This window comes from Pantherophis guttatus, chromosome 2 (genome assembly GCF_059756535.1).
Source record: "Pantherophis guttatus breed Tessera chromosome 2, ASM5975653v1, whole genome shotgun sequence".
Taxonomy (NCBI): domain Eukaryota; kingdom Metazoa; phylum Chordata; class Lepidosauria; order Squamata; family Colubridae; genus Pantherophis; species Pantherophis guttatus.
The window spans coordinates 209,389,876-209,406,868 of record NC_142064.1 but is presented as its reverse complement, the minus strand read 5'-3'; the positions used below and the strand labels follow the sequence as shown (position 1 = coordinate 209,406,868).

Here is a 16,993-nt window from a genome sequence, read left to right as displayed (position 1 = left end):
ATTTAGTAGGCATGATCGATTGTACTTAGAAGTAGAATGGCTCTCAGTGAAAGTTTCAGAATTGGCAAAAATTGTTCCCTAGAGCCTCATCCAGGTTCCTGGTCAATAGTAAGACTAATAGAAAATATGAAGGGTAAAAGTATTGTCAAAGCTAAACAAAAATCTACTGCTACGTAATACAAGGAAAGTGCAAATTCTGATATAGTTTAGGACAGTGACAAAACAGAAACTGAAGAGACCTGTGTTTCTATATACACATGTAATCCTCTACTTACATCCCCAGTTGAATCTCCATTCTAAGCAAGGCAGTTGTTAAATGACTCATGTCTCATTTTATGATTTTTTTTGCCCCCTTGATGTGCAACGTACTGCAGTTGTTAAGTGAATCACGCTGTGGTTTTCCCCCATTGACTTTGCTTGTTGGAAACAGGTTGCAAATGGCAATCAGATGACCTCAGGATGTTGTAACTATTCTAAATTCTTTCCTGTTGCTGAGCATTCAAATTTTGATCATATTATCGTGGGAATACTGCAGCGGTCCTAAATGTGTGAACATGTCATAAATAATTTATTTCAGTGCTGTTGTAACTTCGAACAGTCGCTAAATGAATGGCTGTAAGTTGGGAACTATCTGTAGTTGGTACAAAACAGCATTAAGTTAACAGGACAGTCTGATACAGCTACCAGAACATTTCAGGTCATTGTCTTTCTTTTTTCACATCCTTGTAATTGCCTAATAAATCTGTAACAGATAATAGCTTGTCAACTAGACAGTAGGCTCAGACATAAACAGAGACAGAACAATTACTCCCGTTCTAGGAGGCAGCAGGTCTAGAGTTTGGCATTTAGAATTTTGCAAGTAGACAAGCTAATGGATATCTCTGATGTTTAGAAGATGGTGGCTCTGGGTAATGAGCAGCTGGCTAGAAATGAAGGTAGGGACTGCCCATGATGGGCCCTGAGAACAGCTTGGATATTCATGGCTAATGTATGACTTATTTTGAGTAATGAGGAGAAACAGTGTATGTGCTTTATGAATATCTTTAAATTGTTTGGAGGGCAAAAAATGGTGAAGTCTCCCACAAGACAAAATTGTTTTTAAGATCTCTACAGTACTGCAGGCTTACACCAGCTTATACACATTATAGTTTTTCTGCATTGAAAAAACTATATTAAAAGGTGAACACATTAGGCAGCTGCTCATTTATCCCTAAAACAGTTATCTAAATAAATACAGTGTGAAGAGCTCTTTTTCATAATTCAATTGTGTTCCTTGTGCCCTTCTTTCTGTCTTTCCATCCAGGCGGCATTTATTGACTCCTGAGAACACACAGCTCTCCTTGGCTGTTGGGGCAGATTTTTCCTACCAGTTTTCCATTTTCTTCCTCTGTATAAGTCTCTTCCACCCTAATAACTCCTTGCATTTTTTATTCCTTGTTTTTATATTGAAAAGTCACATAGAACAACAGCAGTGCTATGTCCATTTGGATATTAGAACCATTATTAGTACAGAACATACATTTTCTGTAATTGTTATTCTTCCAAAGTAGTTCAAATAACAGTGATGATCACTTTCATATGCAGAGGTAATGTTCATTTACCATAGGATACTTGATGATATTTGAAATTAGCCTATTAGCTGGGGCTTTTAGGCAAGAGTGGTGTGGTGGTCTAGTAGTGAAGATGCTTGCCTCTACTCAGAAAGTTGAGAGTTCAATCCTAGATAGCAGCAGATTTTTCTCTCTCCTAGGGTGCAAAGAAAAAAAATCTGCTGTGAACTTTGCATAGGCATAAGGAAGGGCATCCAGCCAGTAAATGCTTGTCCCAACTCTATCCTGAATAGGGACTACAGGTCATAAAATAAAGGGGGAGCTAGGGCTTTTAGATCAACCATCTGGTAGGCATCAAGAAAAGGCTGTTTTGTGCATATTTGTATATATGTGCAAATAAACTTTGTTTCACATGGCTGGAAGGAACCTTGGAGGTCTTCTAGTCCAACCTCCTGCCCAAGGCAGGATTCCTTAGTTCCAGATTGGATCTCTCTTTGATGAGCTTCCACCCTTTGTTTCCTGTCCTGCCTTCAGGTGCCATGGAAAATAAAGAAGGGTCTCTTCCCTCTTCACTCCAGTAAGAGAAATGACAGTTATGAACTTGATATTTGCAGTCCTTTGGTCAAGGATTTGGAGAGAGGGAAAATTTATTTATTTATTTGTTTGTTTGTTTGTTTGTTTGTCAACAAGTACAAGGAAACAAGTAACAGTATAGACATAGACATGAACACATATAAAAGGAAATAAATAAGCAAAACATAGCCATAAACACATAAAATGAGTACATATAAATGGGGACAGTAGGAGAGGGACGGTAGGCACGCTGGTGTGCTTATGCATCGCCCTCTTAAGAACCTCTTAAGAAACGTGAAAGGTCCACAGTAGACAGTTTAAGGTAAAAGGTATGGGGGTTAGAGAGACTAACAACAGGGTAAGGTAGAGTGTTCCAGACGTTTACTACTCTATTGCAGAAGTCATATGCTGAACATGGATTATATATGAATTATTTATTTATCATTTCAGTGTTAGGTTAATTCTGCCACCTTGTACTTACAACGCTCCATTTATGCACCTGGAACTACTATTTAATTAACCAGAACTTTTTGTGTGTTTGCATTTGTTTGCTTCATTATAAGGACCTGTCTACATAAATGCAAACATCAGTTTGTTTCTCCTTCTCATAAATAATTGCTAGGATAGTTGGTTGGTTATTATTTAGTTATCGGAATAAAACTGCTTAAGAGTGCAAAGTACACAGAAGAAAAGGTTTTTTTTTATGCCACACACAAATTTATGTTCTCATAGAAAGTGGGTCTTATTGGGGGGATGCTGGAGAATGGAAATGGGGAGAGCAGCTGTAGATTTTTTTTTCTTTGCCTGCCAGTACTTAGCTCTGAGTCAGCAACATGTGCATCCTGTTTAAAACTGGCTTATTTACCTCCCTCTGAGAACAACAAGCATCTTGGATCAGCATGACTGTGACTACTGGAAGACTTTGCAATGTTGCTGCAGTTTGGTTGATGTCATAGGTGACACTGAAATTGTGCTGATCTCTGCCTCGAACTAAACTGGCTGGATTGGAGCGCTCTCAAAATCTTACTGTTTTGTCCTTGCTCAGCATTCCTTCAAAAAACATGTGCTTATTTATTCCCCTTTTCTCTTGCCTTTCTGCCATGGATCAGTTCTGCCACCACGATCTGTGTCTATTCCTTTTTGTACTAAATTTCACACCATTTTCAAAATCAGTGCCACTGTGGTGATTGTTCAGGGCTTCTAATAGTGAAAGCAAACGTCCCTCCTGTCCCTGCCTGCTTTGAATATCCTTGATGCTGCAAAGAAGTTGACATCTTATTAATGTAATAGAGACAGCACTATGATTGCAAAAACACTATGAAATACAGGCACCAGACAATGACATTTAAGATAAGCAGGTGAGCCTGGAGAATAGATGTTGCACAGTGTTTCTTCTAGATTTCAAGAAGCACTCAATTTTGGCTTTCCTGTGGCCTTTTGGAAATAATATGGACACTTAAATGTCCATTTTTATTGATTCCCAGTATTAAAAGTGATTCATGAAGTACAGTTTAATGGGGAAGAAGAACCTATGGTCTGGATTATTCAGATGCACTGACTACTCCAAGAATTAACAAGTTCAAATGAATGATTTCTTCCTTTTAAAGTAACCTGACTAAAATATCTAAACACATTGAAGATAGTAGTATTCCAATAATTTTGAATTCTGACCTTTTAGTTTGATTATTCTTGAGAGAGCAAAGCATACACGCAAGTGCCCACTCTCTTAATTTATTAATCCTAATTTATTTCTACAAGCGCTTTCTCTGTAATACAGAGAATACAGTCGTAGACCACATGTAATACAGTTGTAGAGCAGCAATTCAGAATATTGGTTATTGTGCTCAGTACTATATCCTGCTACAAATTGGTTAATGCAAATTTGACAAGATTTGCACAATCTACTAAATACTAAAGAGTGGGAAATATGTTATCAGAAGTATTTTGAACCTAACCGAGGCATTCTCAACCTACTCTACAATTTAAACTATCTCAGTTCCTTGATCATAAAGTCCCAGTAAAAGTATTCCCCATAAGTGATTTATACTGTAAGTGATTTATCATTTATTGCTTTTATGTACATTGAGAGCTTATGCACCGAAGACAAATTCCTTGTGTGTCCAATCACACTTGGCCAATAATAAATTCAATTCAATTCAATTCCACTCAGTCTTTGGGGCAGGAGTGTCAAACAGATGCCCCATGGATCAGATGAGTCATGCATAGGCCATGCCCACCCCAGTTCTGCAAAGGGGAAAACATCGCAATACATCACATGACAGCAACACAGTGCAGTGAGTTTGACACCAGTGCTTTGGGGCTTCTTGTTGAAAGTGAGATCTAGAATTTGTAGGAGAGATATTTACCTGCATTTCTTCTAGTTTTGTTTTTTCTTTGGAGAGTCCTTTTTTTAACTTTCAACTTTCTAATTGGAAGTTTTGCTGAATTACTTTAATTGAAACTATGAACTATTTTTCATATATTGCCAAAATTATTTTGGTGGACAAGGAGGGTTCATATTTTAAATTTTAAAATGAGCATTTTTCCTTATATTTATGTATTGTTATATATAGTGTATGTTTCAGTATTTCGTTGCTGATTCTCCTACAAGATTCTCGACTGGAAGCAGAAATTTAATATTCAACTATACTAACAAGTAAGGACCTAGAAGTAGAGAGGAGCTGATTTCCATTTCATTCCTCCCAGGTTTAGAAAGAAGTATGAAATGATGATTATCTCTGTGAGGGAAATAGGCATTTTCTGTTATGATAGATAGATAGATGATGATAGATAGATAGATAGATAGATAGATAGATAGATAGATAGATAGATAGAGAGATAGATAGACAGAAAGACAGAAAGATGGATAGAAAGAATTAGAAATTGGTAAACATTGCAGAATTTCCCTATTCAAGGTTTTAAAAAAGTAGGAGAAAGTGAAATGTACAAGGAGATCTCAACCTGCTTTCTTATCTCCACAGACGCCGACTCAATTATGCAGAAAGATTTTGCAAATTATATTGCTAATAGTAAGTTTACAATAATAATTACAACAATAATTACAATAACTATAAGAAGGGCTACAAGTTGTAAAGACTCAAGAAAATCCATCCATTTCATCCTGCAACTATATGCTGAATACATATAGAGGAATGCTGGACTGAAATAAAACGAGCAGGATCTTTAAATTGGAGGAAGAAATATCCATAATATATGCTGTACTGGATGCAACTTTAAAAAGTGAAAATGATCTCCAAGAAATTCAAGATAACTATCTTTAGAATTGGCGCTTAGTTATTGAAATAGTGGATAGTTTATGCCAGTGGTGAAATGTAAAATTTGTTACTACCGGTTCTGTGGACATGGCTTGGCGGTGGTGGGGGTAATGTGTCTGGGTGGGCGTGGCCAACTTTTTTTTCTTTTTTAAAGCTTTTTTTTACAACCTATTTGGGCAAATAGGTTGTAAAAAAATGCTTTTAAAAGGTAAAAAAAGGCTTACGATCACAGCTGTGGCGCATGATCATCAGAGCCTTTTTTTACCTTTTAAAAGCAGGAAGTAACGACACCTGGGTGGGTGAGCGGAGCCTCGCATCGCCATCGTTACCAGTTCTCCGAACCACCTGCCACAATTGTTACCGGATCACCTGATCCGGTCTGAACCGGGAGCATTTCACCCCTGGTTTATGCCTTTTTGGATTGACTGTCAAAAGCAGAAAATCCACAAATCAAGAAATATATCTCAGACTGGAGTACCTCTGGAGTAGCAATTTTTTGATGCGGTGATGGGCCTATAGTTAGAAAAATAGAATTGTGCAGGCAATGGATATAAAAGCTGGAGTCTGAAGAAGCAGGATAGAAATAGTATTGATGCTTTTGGAGAAGACATCTGAAAATATCATGAATAAATATCAAGTAGTACCTATTTATCTACTCGCATTTAACATGCTTTTGAACTGCTAGGTGGGCAGGAGCTGAAGTGAGTGGCAGGAGCTCATCCCTCTGTATAGTACCTGGGTCTCAAACTCGGACTAGCCAATTATCAAGCCTCCATTCTAACCACAGAGCCACTGCACCCTGCAGTTGAGGCTCAAATTGTCATCTTTCTAGTCTATAGTCTTGGGAAAGATGGAAGGAAGGAAGGGGAAGATGATAATAATCAGCAACAAAGTGAATGGATTCAATTATAATAGCAATGAGTACATGACTGTGAGACCTGAATGTCTGGGCTGGAGATAGTTCATCATGGAGAAGTCCTTTCCATGTTGTTACTTTGAATTGGTACTGACTTGATAGTATATAATCATTTATCCTATGACATTGAATAATAAAGGCAAGCAGACCTTGAAAAAAGTGCAGCATTTTGATATCACAATGTGGTTATTGTTAAAAGAACTGAAAGACCAGCTTAAGGACAGATCATTGTGGAGAAAACCCATATGGTCTCTAAAAGTCAACACCAACTTTATGGCATTCAATTGATCAATAATATTTTTACAGTAAAACTTATTTGAAAGCAATTTTATTTTTATTTGCACATATCATTTCTCTACGTTACTCTATGAGTCAATTGGAAAAATAGAGAAAAACGGAAGACTTTTTTTCTGCATTGGAAATGTTATTTCTGATTGGTCACATATACATGGTTAATCATTCAGGATCATTAAACCTCAATGTAACCTAGAGCTGGCTTTTTTGCTTCTTCATTGATTAATTGACTGACAGTTTACCTTTATTATATAGATTCTGAATAGTAAGCTACAATTCAATCTGCAATAACATTAAAGCAATCAGAATTAACAATAAATTGCCCATGATGGTTGCCTGAAAACCCCAAGAGTCAAAAGTCCAATGGTAAATTGTATTGAGGCCAGTGAAATGCACTTTTGAATAGGTATGTGTAGATTTGAGCTGACTATCTTTTTCATTCCCATAGTAAGGAAACAAGATCAGCTGTATGTTTTTTTTAAAGTCCTTCAGAAATAACCTTGCCAATAGTATTGCAAATGTGGCTGTTTTTCTTGTACCATTTTTTAAGTTATAAAAATTGAAAATGTTCTCACAGAACAGTTAGTGAAACAATTTCTTTTCTCAGAAATGATTGGGAAATGCACAGCACTTTGAGCTTTTACAAGCTTTGCATAACAGAAGAAGCCTACTGAGAACATTCAAATTTTGTAGAAGTTGTAAAAATATTTGGAAGTAGTAGGCATTTCACTCCCTGCATGGTATTCTCATTTTAGCTGCTTGAAATGATTTGGGGGAGTCTTCTTCTTTATTACCCCGTTTCCCTGAAAATAAGACATCCCCTGATAATAAGCCCAATTGTGCTTTTGAGCGCATGCACTAAAATAACCCATCCCCTGAAAATAAGCCCTCCCCCAAAATAAGCCCTCCCCAAAAATATTTAAATGCATGCGCAGCCAGTCCCTGCCATTTCCTCTGGTTAGGATTAGGGGGACAGAGCTGGAAATCAGGTAAGATGGCAAGAGAAGCCCAATCTTGCTCCACATGCCCCAAAATAATAAGACCTCCCCGAAAATAAGGCCAAGCGCTTATTTCAGGGTTCAAAAAAATATAAGACAGGGTCTTATTTTCAGGGAAACATGGTACTTCTTGTCACTTATATATTTTGGCTTTTCAATTTTTGACATTTTAAGTTTCACCGATTTTTCCTTTCCTGTTTCTTAGAGTAAAACTCTATTGTTTCTCATCATTCATACTGATTTTGCCAATGACATATCCAGTTCAACAGCCTGCTCCGTTCACCCAACAATTGACAATGAAATACTTGTTTGTCTCTAAGAGGTCTTAGAGATGTTTAAGGCAAGCTATCACTGAAGACTTAATCATGCATTAGTTTGTTTGATCTGCTTTTAAGTTAGGGCCTCTTACCACCACATGTAGTAGCAAATTACATAGTTTAATTGTACAAGATGTATGTCCTTTTGCCTGTCTTGAATTTCCCAATATTCAGCTTTATTGTAGAGCTTCAGGCTCTAATATATGAAAGAATAAGAAAAAAAAAAACCTTATCTGTTTTCTCCATGCAGTTCATAATTTTATGAGCATATACTTCCGCTGACTAATCTTTTTTTCCCCTAAACTTAAAAAGGCTCAGTTATTGTAACCTTATCTTGGAGTAGAGTTGATCCAACTCCCTATCAGTTCTTTACTTTTTCCAGTTCTACAATATACTTTTTGAGATGCAGCAATTGTTCCACAGAGTATTTCTAGTATGTCTACAACCTTCTTATAAAAAAATTAATAACTGAAAAAGTATAATACTGACAGTTTATTTTTTTATCTTTATCATCTTTTTGTTTTTTTCACAGTTGACTACCACAGGTTGCCATTTTCATTAAATTTACCTATCATGGCCCCAAGATCTGTAACTCATACACTGTCATTGGATTGATATAGTTATTTTTTCCATGAGCACCATTTTGTGTTTATATTAAAACATTTTCATGCTGTTGCTATTTATCCAGCTTTGAGAAAGCCCTTCTGGAGCACTTTGCAATCTGTTTATTTTTATTACTTTGCATAATTTGGTCTGATCAGCAAACATGACCATCTCACTACTCACAAATAACTTTAGATTAAGGGTGGCCAAGCCGTGTTTCTAACCATGTTGCTGAATTACAGTTTTCCATGTGTTTTGCCATTAGATATTGTGAAAGTTAAAGCTGAGCAACACCTGGAGGGGAAGAGGCTCCCTTCCTGCTTCACTTGTTAAAAACACACTAACTTCAGACAAATTCTTATCTCTACTTCCTGCTCATTAATTTCATGTCGTTTATTTATCTATAGATATTTATTAAGAAATAAAGCCCAGTGTACAATATTGCATAGATCTGTATCGGGGTGGGTTCTACTTACCTTTGCTACCGGTTTGCAATGGGATCATGCTGGCGCCCTCGCTTCGCTTGCGCATGGACCTTGCTTCTGCACATGCACAGAAGCTTCTGCGCATGCGAGATAGCTGATGACGACATCCGGGGCGGTGGGCGGGGCCTCCCGCCAGTTTTACTACTGGTTCTTGTGAACAGGTCTGAACCGGGGGCAACCCACCATTGATCTGTATTTAAGTTTTATTTGTAGACAACACAATAACTAGCAGTAGTGACATATTCATTGAAACAGTTACTGACAACAGAAGCATTTTCTCTGGATTTATATCCATACTGCTGGCTGATTCATAAAATATATCTGTTCTGCAATGGTAACCATACTTATTTTCATATAGTGATTGTCATCATTCCCAGCTAGCTCCCGTAATCCCTAGCCAGAAAGATACATGTACAAAAAACTATAATAGGTAAATGTTTCATCTATAAAAGGCAGCATTTTACTTTGTTACGTTTAAAGAAGTATATACAGAATTGCTCCCAAAGACTGAAAGCATCTGGGCCTAATGGGGCAAATAGACAGCATAGTCTACAATAGTTTATTTTTTTTCTGGATAAAATCAGTAATAGCCAGTGGGAAGAGATTTGGCATTTCATAATAGGAAAATGCTGGTGTCAGGATGCCCTCTGCATCCATGATTTTGTCCTTGAAGGTTGTTCCTTTTTCTTTTGCTTCCCAAATTGCTGCTGCTCAGTTGGAGCTGCTGTGCCTTCAAAACACATTACTTTGTTATGCTGTTACCCAAAGAAAAATAAAAGAAGGGAAGAGAGACCATAAGAATCCATTATACCATGTTCTCTGATATTAAATGGTTTTGTATAGTATTTTTCCATCCTCTGGCATGTACATCTTGCTGTTTGACAAGGGGAAAGTCTTAGATTGGTATTCAGGGACATCAATTCACCTCCAGCTGCCCTTATATTATCACGAAGGAACAGCCTTTCCACACAGCAGGTCAAAGGCATTTTTTAGAAAGACATGGAAGGAACAGCCTTTTCACACAGCAGGTCAAAGGCAGTTTTTAGAAAAGCATGGAAGAGGCCCACTGCCAGAAACAACATTGGATAAATATTCAGTGTTGGGTATTTGCATCCTTCCATAAGCTACTTAGGCTGCAATGTTCAAAAATCTATTTCTGAAACAGCTTCACAAAGCTTGCCTTTATTTTGAAACAATATTATTCGTGCATTGTTCAAAGTCTATGGAAAGACATATACAATGCAGAAATAGTAAGGCCTGTCTGCTTTATCTGTACTTACCTATCATATAGCCAGACTACTATTTGCACATTGAATGGCGTCAGTGTGTTTTTGATGTGTGTTGATAATCTATAGCTTCTCAGACTGATGCCCAGATTTTTTTTTTTTCATACACACCCATTTTGGTCTGGCATAGATAGAAGGTTACATGTTATTGCCAATTAACAGAGTTGAGGTTGTTCTCAGCATGGATTCAGTCTTGCTGCTTACTACAGCCAGATTTGCAGGCCATTCTGTGCCATGGTTTCTTTTCCCTATGGTATGCTATGTAAGTCACAAATTTTCTTGGATTAATGCAGTGTATGAGTTCAGGCTGTTTTACAATCTTGGAGTCCTCTTGGTTACCATCTTCTATATCAATGTTTGCCAACTTGCTACTCTCTGTGTCTGTTGGACCACAAATTCCATAATTTGATTCATGGCTACACTGATTTAAAGAGTTTCTTAGGGTAATTGGATAGATAATAGCTGGATAATACTAATTGGAAATTACAGGGAATACAGTTCAACATGTAGAATGCACCGGGTTGGAGAGGGTAGTTTTTGTAAATTTGTGTGTGTATTTTTGTATATGCAAAGACATACGTGAAGAGAAACTAATTCTAAGAGCTCATGATAAGGATGTAGGTGGAGACCGTTACCTTGCTGAACTAATTGGTTTTTCTGATGCAAATTACAGCCCTATTGCCACTAGTACCTCAAGTGCTATGATAGCAGTGGTCTGTAGATATTATAAAAATGAGACAGCTTGCTGTTGCATGATTTCCATTTATTTACTCTAAATATTTTCCCTCTTTTTTTCTTACAGACTTTTAATCATATTAGTCTGTTTCAGTGTCTGTTTTGAGCTTCGCTGGCTGTGCCACCACCTTCAGCTATGTACCATCTGCTGCTAGTCTCAATATCCACTGAATTATATGCACAGTGGGAAAGATGAGGGCAGTGTGCTAGGTTTCAACCACTGGATTGGGCATATGTGGGATTTCGCAGAATACTTTTCTGATTAAGGCTTGGGGGCACGCCATAAATATCCTGAGAAAATGAGAATCTCAATTTCAAAGGCTTCCGACCACATGGCATGCTCAGCTTGTAAAAGTGGAAGGATGTTCTGAAAAGCAAAAATCACAGAAATTAAATAACTGGCCAGGCACTCAAACACTCAAAACCTTGTGTTTCTATATCTACCGTATTTCTTTTTACATCCTCTGCACATTTGACCTTAACCGTCTGGATGTTGTAAATCCATCTTTACTGCCTTCTCTTTTATAATACTGCAGTTATACATTTTATTTATTTGTTTATTTCTTCAAATCTATGGCCACCTGTCTCAGTCAATGACTGGGTAGCTTATAATTCTGAAAAGATACGATTTTTTTAAAAAAAGAAAAATTAAAACAATAAAACAGTAAAAACAGTAAAAAACATTAAAAACATCCAATTCAACATAGTCAAGAACAAGGTATTTGAACATATGAATATCTTACTACTATACATGCAGGTACTGTATATGTATAGATATTGAGCTATAGGTAAATATAAATAGTATGTAGAGTCAGTGTAGTATAGTGATTAAGGTATTAGGAGAGGAGAGGAGAGGAATAGGTTATACTTGTGATTTCTTACATTAGACACAGAAGCTGGCTTGGTGGGCCAATCACTCTGTCCCAGAGAGTGGGAGACCTAGACTGAGAGGTCTAGGTCTCCCACTTCTATCTCCCACTTCTATCTTTCATACCTGCATTGATAGATTAATCTGCTATTGAAGGTAATTTCAGAGGAGAGTCCTTCATCCTGCAATGAATTAAGTTTGCCTAATGATTAAAATTAGATATAAAATCTGTGAGATATAGGTTGCTTTTTTCACAAGACACTGCAATGAGAGAAAGGCCCCTGCAAGGAATGCTAAGATATTAAACATATGAGGAAAAAAATTAAAAAACTGTCCATAGGCAATTGTTTGGTTTAAGAATTTTATTATAGATTGCTCATGATATTTCCTACTCTGAACATTTACTATATTCTATTCTTAGTGGTTTCCTTTCCTTTTCCAGAAGTATTTTGTAGAAGTTTGAATTTGTGGGTGCTCCAATTTCTTTCTTTGTTCATCTCTTTCAACAGATCTATGATGAGAAGAAGAATTTATTTGAAGTAAGAGACAACATCCCTGAAAAACTTGTGGAGAAAGTGGCAGGGGACATTGAGAGTCTCCTGGCCAAGAAAGTCCAAGCTTTAAAGGTAACATGGTTCCTGAGTTTCAATGAATCTGATGAAATGGGCAGGAGGCAAGCAATCAAATTGGTACCTATGATGATGTTCTGATATCCCCAGGAAATGGATTGATCCTTTATTGCAAGGTTTCACAGAATGTTTCTTAGAAATGGGTAATGTTAAACAAAGTGCTTGCACAGCTCTTCCAAATATTTTCTCCTTTGCATCTCACATATACAATTAAAGATTGTGTGAAATGTTTCTGGTAGCCCTTTCTTCTGTAAGCAGTCTGAACTCTCTCAGGCTCCAGCCTACTTTGGGCTCCTCAAATGAGCGGCCTTTTCTGCTCCTTTGGAAGCATATTTTGCAAAATGTGAATGTATAATGGGGAAATGAAGCTGAGAATAATAGCAATTGTCTGCAGTTAAATCTGGGCTTTCAAGTAGGTTTTCAACCTAACTTTTCATTTTATATAATTTCCTTCCAGTGCCAGAGTGGTTCAGCATGTTTAAAGCTCTAATATTAGATGGACCTGACTTTTCCTGTGACAACATTCAATATGTACATTTTCTGTTTTATCTTCTCTGCTTAGATATCACACTGAGGATTCTCAGTTAGTAAATCACTTTTATATGTGCATATTTTTACATAGTTTAATTGCCTCAACATTATCAGATATTAAATTGTTTGTTATTATGACCTGTTTATGATTTCCAAGAAACCTTGTGGCCATAGTAGTTCATGATGCCAAAGAATAGAATAGCAATAATAATATATATTAAAGCAATAATAATAAATATCAATTTTGGTAAACCCATATTTATTTCAAAGGCACGTCAACTTTTCAATCCATAAAACCGAAACTCTAAAGGAATAGCAAAACAGCGCATGGTAGTGACAGTTTCAGAATGTAGATTAAAATCAGTCAGATCCTTTAGAAAGATAAGCAAAAACAATACAATAAAGTGCATAAAGATTAAAGTACAATTATGCAAAACTGCAATCAGCTTCAGTCATCTTGGCAATTGGCATTTTCAAAGCTCAGCAGTAGTTCAGGTCGCATTACTCCCTCCTCTCTTTTAACTAGGTCAGTCTTTCTACATGCTACCTTCTTTCCCAAGTAATTTAAAGAGACAATTATATACAAATTTCCTTGAAGAATAAACTCTGTAAATCTCAGCTGGACTCAGTTTCTCAATATACATGCATGGGGGCAAGTCTTGGCTACTACTGGTACCTTCACACATCATCTGTATTCAAGGCCAAATGCTAAATTATGAGAGATGGAGAGATTATGCGCTACAATCTGATCCTGCCCCATCCCAGAATTAGGAGTAAAGTGTGATGCTTCAAATCTTGCAAACCCCAAGGCTGCAAGATTTGCACCAGGCACCCAGAATGAATGTGCATCCTACTCCTGTACATCTTTAGTGCACAACATTCTGCGGACCTTGATTGGTGGTTGTCTTAGCTGAAGTTTCCACATGAAAAGCCCCAGCATACAAAACAGTCTGCTTACTTTAATGTTTTCTTTTTTTTAATTTCCCACTTCATCAGTGACCAATTAAATTTGTTTTTAATATCCTTGAATCTGTGAATTGATTCTTTTACTTAATGACCACTGGGTGGGAACAGAAAGGTTAGAGCAGTGATGGCTAACCTTTTTTGCCATCGTGTGCCAGGAGAGGGGGGGCGCGTGCATGTGCCCACGCACATGTGTGTGCAACCCCCTCTCCCCTCCCCCCCCGCTCCTGGCACATGATGGCCTGGTAGGCCCGTTTTTCTTTCTTACCTGGTTCCAAATCCTCTCTGTGTATCTGGGAACGGTGAAAACAGCCTTTCCCACTCCCTTGGAGGCCCTACAGAGGCTGAAAGGGCCCATTTCCCAACTCCCGGTGGGACAGGAAGTGACATTTTTTGCTGTCCCCAGCCTCCAGAACCTCTCTAGGAGTCTCTAGGAGCCTCTCTAGGAGTCTCTAGGAGCCTCTCTAGGAGTCTCTGGAGGCTGGGGACAGGAAAAAAGTCACTTCCTGTCCCACCGGGAGTGGGGAAATGGGCCCTTTCAGCCTCCTTAGGGCCTCCAAGGGAATGGGAAAGGCTGTTTTTGCCCTCCCCAGATGCACAGAGAGGATCTGGAGCCAGGTAAGAAAGAAAAACGGGCCTTCCCCCCCCCCCCCCCCGCAGGCCCTCCAGAGGCAGGAAACAGCCTGTTTCCCTACTTCTGGTGGGCCCAGAAGGCCCGAAAATCAGCTGGCCAGCACACGCATGCGCCCCAGAGCTGAGCTGGCGTGCCCACTAATATGGCTCTGCGTGCCACCTGTGGCACGCGTGCCACAGGTTCGCCATCACGGGGTTAGAGCATTGTGTCTTCTGGCTGCCACGTAGTGGTCATCCAGATTTTTGCTGAGATGCACATACTGAAAAACTGGAATTTGAGAAAGAGGGTCCACTGTGAGGATTAGTATGAGAATTATAAACTATCCCAAGAACATAATATGAAGAGAGAAGGCAAGGAACTTGTGCTTCCTTAGGAGCAGCAACTACTGGGAAGGGAATTCCTAATTACACAGGCAACAACACAAGCAAGTGCCAAACTTTTTCAATTACATTTCAACTACATGTGTTAAGTAAGTCATGCATAGGATGGGCATTGTCAAAGGTTTTATACTCTGTAGATCCAACAGCTGATCCATATATTTAAAAAGGAAAAGGAGCTGCAAAGTTCCAGATTCCCTTGAGGCCAAAAGAAGAGTATGGGTAAGTAAAGAAATCAGGGACCAGAGTGAAGAGACTGGATTCATAGGAAACCACTTGGAGTGAGAAGATTTCTGATGTGGCATATATTGTTTCTCTCCCTGAATGCATATTAATATGTTATACATTGGCTGCACATAGTCCCTTCTGGCAGGATATTAAGGAAAACATTATCTCAGAGCATGTTGCAGTACCTTAAAGTGTCCCTGGACCAACTCAGCTCAGACTTGGGGAACATTAGTAGACCATTCTCAGGCCAAGGAAAGAAAGATGTGTTGATGTTCTCCATATCAGTAGATTTGTCTCATAAATTGTACCCACATTTTTCTTTGTAGCCACGTTAACTTTTTAAGCACATTTCAAAGAAAGACAGTGTCCACTAAATTACTATTAATCCTAGCCAAACTTTTACTCATATGTATGCAATTTGCATAATAAATACAACATTGTATAACACCAGAACCAATTCCATCCCATCCATGCTGTTTGTTCTGCAGCATCTATCCTATGGTAAATAAAAGTTTAGTGCCCTCCCCCCTTTTCCTTGGATATTTTGAAATATGGGTTTCACCTCTTAGTCCTTCTCCAAATGGATCCTGGTCCCACCACTTTTGGAGTGTGGCCCTTGGCATGACTCACAAGGCTTGGCACATGACTTGAACTCTGCATATCTCTATCCCACCACGAATGTGGCATTTCCGATCCCCCAGTCCCCCACCCAGTTTTCTGCTCCATGTTGAAAAAGAAATCACAACTCACAACTTTTCTTTTATTGTGAATAAAAGGAAAAGTCCCTGGATGACTCAATTACAGTATAAAGAGGAAAAAATAAATGTGAGGTCTGCATATATACCCTATTGTAAATACAAAAGAAACCAAAACAAAAGCCAATGTCAATTATAGTGGGCAATCTGCTGTGTAGTCAAACAGAAGGATTTCTAATATAGCAGAATCAAGTGTTAACAGAAAGAACCATAGACTTACACTGTGACAGTACTGCATCTTTAAAGCAGTCGTATTCCATGCTGATGCCAGCTGACGTCTAAACTGCTTTAAGAAAATTCTGTCTGGTTTGAGGGCTTTGGCAGCAATTTGCCAGATGTTCAAACTAGATTGTCAGCTAGCATGCCCCTAGCTGGGCAACTCCCCAGTTACTATACCTTTCCAACTTTCCTTATAGGGAAACCAACTGCCAATCTCTTCTGCGGGCAAGTCTTACTGGATATATATATATCCAGTAAGTCTCCCAATGGGCAGCAGAGTGTTTGCTGGCTGCCAGAAAAAAAGCCTAGAAACTAGTGGATTGTGATTTCACTGAACTAGGGCTGCATAAAAATCTTGGTTTACATAGGAAGAACCTGGCTAAAGAGAAATACATATATATGTGTGTATATATATACACATACATACATACACTTTTACATCTATACTCACACAACAAAATATATGCATGCAAAGTTAAATTAGACTCCCACAGACAAAAGAACCTCTCAGCGGGAGAGTGGTTATAGCATTTGTTTAATGTGCAGAACATTATATCTTTGAAATCCAGCATAACTGTTTTAATTTATTTTTTTGTTTCTAAGATACTTGCAAGAAGGAGGGGAGGGGGAGGAGGGGGAGAGGGGGAGGGGGAGGAGGAGGCATCTTTTCATTTTGTTTTCCATGTACTTATGGTAATAAATTATAACTGCAGTACTTATTCATCCGGCTTATTTGAGAACTAGAATGAAAACTTTC

General features: G+C 38.2%; 1 protein-coding gene across 2 annotated transcripts in view; it reads left to right on the top strand.

Annotated features, from left to right (window-relative positions):
- Positions 1–16,993, top strand: part of CACNA2D2 (calcium voltage-gated channel auxiliary subunit alpha2delta 2) — a 676,129-nt gene that overhangs the window by 182,770 nt on the left and 476,366 nt on the right. For both annotated transcript variants that reach the window (XM_034440362.3, XM_034440357.3), the window contains exon 3: positions 12,410–12,526. In XM_034440362.3, the coding sequence (XP_034296253.1) occupies positions 12,410–12,526 (117 nt within the window). The remainder of the gene's footprint in view (positions 1–12,409; positions 12,527–16,993) is intronic.